Genomic DNA, 7,562 nt, shown 5'->3' with positions numbered 1-7,562 from the left:
ATCTCTTAACAATTTGTATTACATCTGCTACTTCGCTGATTATAATCTTAAATCAGTTAATAACAAAATACCAGTATATCAGTTGTATTTTCCACATGCATTTTCTTTCACAGCATTAAATAATACAAGGGAAAGCTGCTCATGGTACCATACTTGTCTCAAGTAAGCAGAAGAGGGGCAAGCGATCCTGAGGCTAGAAAGCATTATTTCCCTGTTATGACATCTGCATTGTGGAATAGATTCCCTCTAAAAATTAGGCTGGCATGCTCAGAAATCATCTTCTAGAACCTTTTAAAGACTAAAATCTTCCATAGGATGCTTTGCCATCTAAACTTGGTTGTTTATTTTTGTAGCAATAGCAATAGCACTTAGATTTATACACCACTTCATAATGCTTTACAGCTTTCTCTAAGCAGTTTACAGAGTCAGCATATTTCCCTCAACAATCTGGGTCCTCATTTTACTAACCTCAGAAGGATGGAAGGCTAAATCTTGAGCCAGTGAGAATCAAACTGCTGGCAGTTGGCAGAATTAGCCTGCAATATTGCATTCTAAGCACTGCGCCACCACACCTCTTAAACAAATTATAGCTAATTTGTTTAAAGTGCCTAACACCTTTCCCTAATTTTTCATATTTCTCATTTACAGTCATTAATTTAATTATCCTCAGTCAAATAAATGCCTTTATTTGGCTTAAAAGTGTTTTGTCATAAAATTGTAATGTTCCTGTATTTCATCTTTATCAGTTGTCAAATAAAATTTAAAGAAAAATGAAGCTGCCCTGCAGAATTAAAATTAAGATTTAATTTAAACTGCTGATAAGAACCTTTAGATTTCTTACCCAAGACTAAGAGAGAGACTTCAACTTCCCCTGCTTCTTGTCCTTGTTCTGTAGGTGCACTAATTTCACAACGATACTTTCCAGAATCCTTTCTAGTCACATTTTTAATTTGAATGCTTGAGTGCAATATTTCAGCTCGATCTTTAAAATTACCTGGAAAACATTGAGAGAAATGAGAGGGGTGGAGGAGGAGATGATGGCAGCCAGCTAGAGACTCTTTGATAACTGTTTTCTGTGTAAAAGACTGATACGAAAGTGGTTTTCTTTTCCAGTGTATAACACATACTTGCTTTCCATTCTCCAAAGGATGTTTTCTTATGAATTATTTTACAGTTTCGCATTTTGGATTAGCTTTTTAAAAAATCAAATTAGAATTTTCAGACATTTCCGTTTTTCTTTTCCTGCTGCCTGCAGATGAAGCAATGGCTGTAACAATTTTTTGTTTGCACCTGTTCACAGTTCTTCCCATAAAGTTAGTATTGTCTTTTCAAACCGTATTCTATGTGGGGATGGGGGGGGAGTGTAGGATAGGATCAGGATTGTATTTTATATTTTCACTAAAATTCTCTTAAGGTGAATATTATATCATAATCTTTCTCCAATGTATCCAGACACGTATTTCTGCCTTCATTACCAAATCTTCTGCATTTCCCCCACTCTACTAAAGCCCCTTCCCCAAATAGAATTGCTTAAATCAGGACCCACAAAAAAAAGTGGCAGAGCATCCTAGCCAAGCTTTAATTGGACTGAAGTTGGCTTCACATATGTAAGCCGCATACTTATCTTTTCTGTGTATTCCTCTAAGCACCTGAAAGCATGCAAATAAAAAAGGTTATATCTGGTTAAGCTCACATTAGTCAGCAGTCATTTCTCCAAATAATCATGGTGATAGTTTTATCAAAATAGCTGCTAAAGTCCAAGCTCAATCCAGGACAGTCAAATTCAGATTTCCAGACAGACAGGTACGTTGTTTATTGGGTGACCAATAGTTATCTCTCAGCCCAACCTCTCTCACAGGATATGGTGAGGATAAAATGGGGAAAGAATGTACCGTATTTTCTTGAAAATCTTAGGAGGATGATGAAATATAGGAAATAAAATCTATAGGTAGCCTTTATTTGACTTCTATGTGATCCTATACTTGGGATCATTACTCTGCTAGAAACAGCAAGTTAAAGAATAAACAAACACAAAATATTTGCTTACCTACAAAGAAACCATTCAAGTAGACATATGAGACACTGGTGCCTTTAATCTTTTTCCATTCCACCCTTGCACCAATTTCTTTCTTTACATTGTGCTTACAACTCAGATACACCCCTACAGAGAAGAGGAGAAAAAGACGGTTGTTTTTTGTTCTGGTATAGCTTTTATTAAAGTTATGCAATGTAAACAACCGGCACAACATAAAAACTGATTTCAATAAGGTGATTCTGAATGCCATTTCACAAGCTATATTTTGAACAGAGATTAGTTACCTGAATGTAACATACCTTCATACTCATAATGTCTGAAATACCATGTAATTTATTGTAAGTCTTTTAAAAATGGTGGGTTCATTCTTTCTTCGACCTTTTTTTTAAAATTGATACATTTGTCAGAGCTTTTAGTAATCAAAACAATGTCTACTTACAAGTGTAATGGTGGACAGGGTAAGAATATAAATCTCAAAAGTATAAGCAAACCCTCACTTTAATTCAAGTAGGAGGTGATGGTATCCATTAAAGTAGAAGTCTGTCAAATTTAACAAGCTTTTATGCATACATACTATAAAACGGTGGAATGGGACAAATTTTGTCCATTGCATCTGAAGTGTACTAATATGGGATTTACTATGCAACGTGTGGGAAAAACTCTGGCTACCCAGAAAATTAAAATTTTCATCTTGCAGAGATGTTCATTTTGAATATTAGAACTCCTAAACTTCAGATCACTAGGAATACCCATGCTGTCATTTTTCAGGAACACTCTTTCAAACATTGTTTTCAAAGGGCATTCTTTTAAAGACAGGTTTACTGATGAGATGTTATATTCTTAGAAAATATAAACAATGTTACTACAGCAGACTTCTAGAGCCAAGTAGTGGAAACGGCTAGGCGGTGCCTTTCCTGAAATTTAGTTATCAGGAGGCCAGGGTATTTTTATTCTTTCAAGAATAAAGGTTATTAATCAAAGCATTTTTATTTTCACAATGTTCTTTTTTTCTTATTCCTTTAGTCTTTTTTAACAAAAAAATAGTTGTATTGTGTATATGTATTTTAATGAGGACTGATGAAATAGACAATATAAAATCCATCATTTAACATGCACAAAGGAAAAACCTCCCTTAATTTCTTTCACATATCTTCACCAAAAAATGTGTTTTCAAATTGAATTTCTCACTGATATTTTTCTTAAGAAAAAATAAGGAGAATTAAACAATTTAATGAAAATTATGCAGCATTATATAACATTAAAAACCATGCAAAATGTTTCTGAAATATGCAAGGATAAAAAAAACAAAATAAACATTTTAAAAAGTGAATATTGGAATGGAGAATTCACAACAAAATTTTCAAGAAGGAAAGGTGGAGACATTTTTGAGAAAATAGACTCTTTAAATCTGTTCTTTAAAAAAGAATAAAGTGATTCTAGGTCCAAGCTTTCAAAATGCTAAGGTTTCCCAAATTAATGAAAAAATACTTGAAATATTTTTAAGTATGCATTGTCCAAACTTCCATTTATTCCATTGTTCTGCAGCTATAGATTGAAGCTCCATATAAATCCTCCATTTCTATATTCCCTTTCAAGATATTCCTGCTTGAACTATCATGTAACAAGATGGAATGTATATCAAAACTATGATTTATTAATCAGAAGCCCATAGCAAACCATGATGAGCATAGACAAAGTTAAGGATAAGAGCTTGTGTTAGAAAGACAGGGCTTCAACAGAACACTTGCAGAGAAGCCAATATTGTTTCTGAAAGAAAAAAAATATGAATTGATGTAGGAAATTTTATGAAATATTTATCAAGTGGCAAAATATTTTTTTTAAAAAAATAGAGATGGATCACAAGCAAAGAATGGCAATTCTTCCACAAAGAAGTTGTCACATGCGAGTTTCTTCTTTGTTCTAATAGCAATTCACCAAGGTGAAATGGGATGGAATGGGATAACTACATAAATTATTTCTACTACCGTAATCCTTCTTGACCCTGAACACATGAGCAAGACATGTCAGATACTTATTCAGAAGTTATGTGCCAAAACATATCACATAGATTATACCAATAATCCCAATTTAAGCAAATTCACAAAAATTGGTGAAAACAGACAAATTTTCAAATGTTAGAAATCTGTCCATGTTCCTGAAGGAGAAAGACTGTAGTAAAAATGTAGGTTTATTGTGAGATTAGATAACTTGAAGCCCAAGTAGAAAAGAAAATATTTGTAAAACCTCTCTAATCCATGGAAGTAAGAGGCAGACTTTAAAGAATTGAGAAAATAGCTTCCCATAGATTCCACATCGATGGAGGAGAGATCTCCATCAATGAAATTTTTGTTACCTGTGAATTAGAAGAGCCAACAATGTCAGACTTAAAAATCAAACTAAAACATGAATATCACACAAAGCTAGGATGGAACAGGAAAAAAAATCAGTTTAGGAAACAAATTCCTATCTAAATTTTGTAATGTGAACAAATGAATTCCAACTTCCAAAAGATAAAGCATATAGATTCAATGAAATTGAGAAAAAACAGACATAATAGGAAGGACAGAATTGAAGTCTGAAAGATGGAGAGGAAGTTGCAAGTGACTTTCCCAAATATCAACTCACCCACTCAATGTATGGGATTATGTATAATGTAATTCTGGGAATACATTTATTTTCATTGTTTTAGAAGGATAAGTAGTAATATAATTTATCTACTGATAATAACTGTGAATAGTAATTAAAAAGATATATCCAAGGTTAGTGCTATGAATACTTTCAACTAGATTTAAGTATATTTTAATTTTCTTCTATTAAATAAATATGACATAATACATTTTTGAGTTTGGCTGGATCACCTTTGAGACAAGCCAAAGAACATTTGAAACAAGTATATTAATCAAGTAACTAAATGATTCTGGATGGATATTTTATGTTTCTACAACCTGCTATACTTTAATGATATGAGCCTTCCTGACTCCTTACCTTGTTTCTGTGTTTCTATGCTTTCAATATACTGTAAATATTTTTTTCTCAGAACAGTTCTATATATATATATATATAAATATATCCAGTGGTGGGATTCAAATACCTGAACAACCGGTTCTCTGTGTGGATGCTGCTTCCGGAAGTCCGTTCTGGGCCTGGGCCTCAGAGGCCCAGAATGGACTTCTGAAAGTGGCGTCCACACACTTCCGGTAAGCCATTCTGCACCTGGGAGGCCTCCCCCGGGCCTCCGAGGTTCAGAACGGACTTCCAAAAGCGGCATCCATGCACTCCCAGTAGTCCGTTCTGGGCCTTGTGAAAAAGGGCTAGGGCTTCAGTCAGTTCACCAAAGTCAACAAAAAATTAGATACCGGTTCTGCCGAACTGGTGCGAACCGGCTGAATCCCACCACTGTATATATCTAAATATTACAGTCATACTATACCTTCAAATTCTCTTGCTGTAACAAGTTCATTGTCTGAGTACACAGTGATTCCATATGTTTTATAGTCTGAAAAGAAAGAAAAAACTTACATTAAAATGTTCATTATTTTTATACTGACATAAAAAAAACCCTCCCTTTCTTTGCAATCATACGTTCAAGGCTGCTTGGTGTCATTTAGAGTAAATTTATGGATTCCTATGTGGAATCAAGGGTTTAGATTTTTTAAATTTATCTTATTCTTTTTTGAAACTAGGTTTATGTTGTATGTATAGAAAGGTTTTTCTTGTACTCATTTTATGTTACAAGCCAACCCTGTTTATTATTTGCATTACATCAATTTTCTTCTTTCATTTTAAGATGTTGAACTTGCTTTGTGTCAGAATAACTAGGCTTCATTTTGCAAAATTATTTTAAATACTTTAGATTTTAAAAAAAATCACATTATTTTTATTATTAGGAAACACAAAAGAAGAACTGATAAACATACAAGAGACAGAGTACACACAGATAGAGCTTTGTTTGTTTTTAATGGCATAGCTGCCAAACAATGTTTGAAGTCAAATAGTCGCTCATCTCAAAAACCATTGCCCAACTGAGACAATGTGTACGATACAGAGGATATTTCTGTTTGATCACAGGGAGCCCATATCAATTCATAGGGGGTTGTTGTGAAAGAACAAAAAACAATCCCACTTAACTTCTTGGATATTAAGACAAAAAATGCAAGAAACATGAACAGAACCCAACTAGTTGCATGCAGTTGCTTCCTCTGTGCCCATCAAGGGCAGGAAGGGACCTCGGAGGTCTTCTGGAACAACCTCCTTATACCATCTGGGACAAATGGTTGTCAAATCCTTTCTTTAAAACCTCCAGCAAAGGAGCACCGACAACTCCGGGAGGCAAGCTGTTAAATTTATTACTCATTCTCCCTCTGGTAAGATTCCACTCATTGCTTCTTGTCCTGCTCTAGGGTGCTATGGACAAATAAATCAACCCCTTCTCCCCTTTCAGTTACTATGAAATAAATGAATGGATTCTGAAAATTAATTAGATACAATCAACATTGTTTTTAGTGCATAGGAATGCCTACAAGAAGTGCCACTTGCCTGCAAGAAACTACTGGAGGGACCGCAAAATAGACAAACAGAATATGAAGAAGCTAAAGTGCTCTGAGACTTTAGAATTCACACAGACGAGCATCTGCATACAACATCCCAGACTTAACAGTTGTTGATAAGAAAGAGAGAGAAAAATTGGATAGTGGATGTGACAGTACCTGGAGGCAGCAGAGCAGAAGAGAAAGAATAGAGAAAACTGAGAAAATAATAAAATACAAAGACCTGCAAATAAAAGTAGAACGACGGTGACAGAAGAAAGCAAAGATAGCATCAGTGGCAATAAGCATTTTGCGTGCAATTCCAAAACATCCAGGGCATCACTTGAACACCATTGGTATTGACAAAATCCCTATCAGTCAATTGCAGACAGCAGCTTTACTTGGAACACCTTATATCCTGTGACGATACCTCTAATACCATAAAACAATATCATTTGCCTATCCCAGTTGTTTGGAAGGACTCAAAGGTGGACAAAAATGTCAATCTAAACCATAACAATAGTTTTATATATATTTATTGTTTTTAGTTCTGTTGTTTGCCACCCACAGTAACTTGTTTGTAACTTGGGCCGCTATACATGTATTTTTAACAAATAAACAAACATTGAGTTATATAAGGCATACACAGTAGATATGATATTTTAACCTTCTCTATTGCATTCTGTATGTAGATTAGTGAGATCTTAGATTCATTTCACACACACACACACATTTAATTTTGACAAATTAAGTGAAGATTCAAACTTATCTAGACAACTATGCATTTTTTAAAAAAATATTTGAAGCAGTTTTATGGCATCCATTCATACATTTATTATTCTGTTTTAATTTAAGATTCTTATGTCAAATAAGCTAAGTCTGGTTTTTTCCCCCCATTCTACAATAGAGAAAGTATAATAAAATATAGCATAAAAAATGCCTACCCATATAAATATGGTACATTTTGTGAAGACTTTTGTTCCTTGTTTCCTTTTTTCAAA

At 34.0% G+C, this 7,562-nt stretch overlaps 1 protein-coding gene across 1 annotated transcript in view; it reads right to left on the bottom strand.

Moving 5' to 3' along the window:
* Nucleotides 1–5,531, bottom strand: part of JAM2 (junctional adhesion molecule 2) — a gene marked incomplete at its 5' end in the record, with an annotated part of 17,340 nt that extends 11,809 nt beyond the window's left edge. Inside the window, 3 exons of the mRNA XM_015821359.1 lie at nt 842–994; nt 2,048–2,161; nt 5,466–5,531. Of these exons, the coding sequence (XP_015676845.1) occupies nt 842–994; nt 2,048–2,161; nt 5,466–5,531 (333 nt within the window). The remainder of the gene's footprint in view (nt 1–841; nt 995–2,047; nt 2,162–5,465) is intronic.
* Between the last annotated feature and the right edge of the window lie 2,031 nt (nt 5,532–7,562).

This window comes from Protobothrops mucrosquamatus, unplaced genomic scaffold (genome assembly GCF_001527695.2).
Source record: "Protobothrops mucrosquamatus isolate PMUCROS unplaced genomic scaffold, P.Mucros_1.0 scaffold1313, whole genome shotgun sequence".
NCBI lineage: Eukaryota > Metazoa > Chordata > Lepidosauria > Squamata > Viperidae > Protobothrops > Protobothrops mucrosquamatus.
This window is presented reverse-complemented; position numbering and strand designations above follow the sequence as displayed.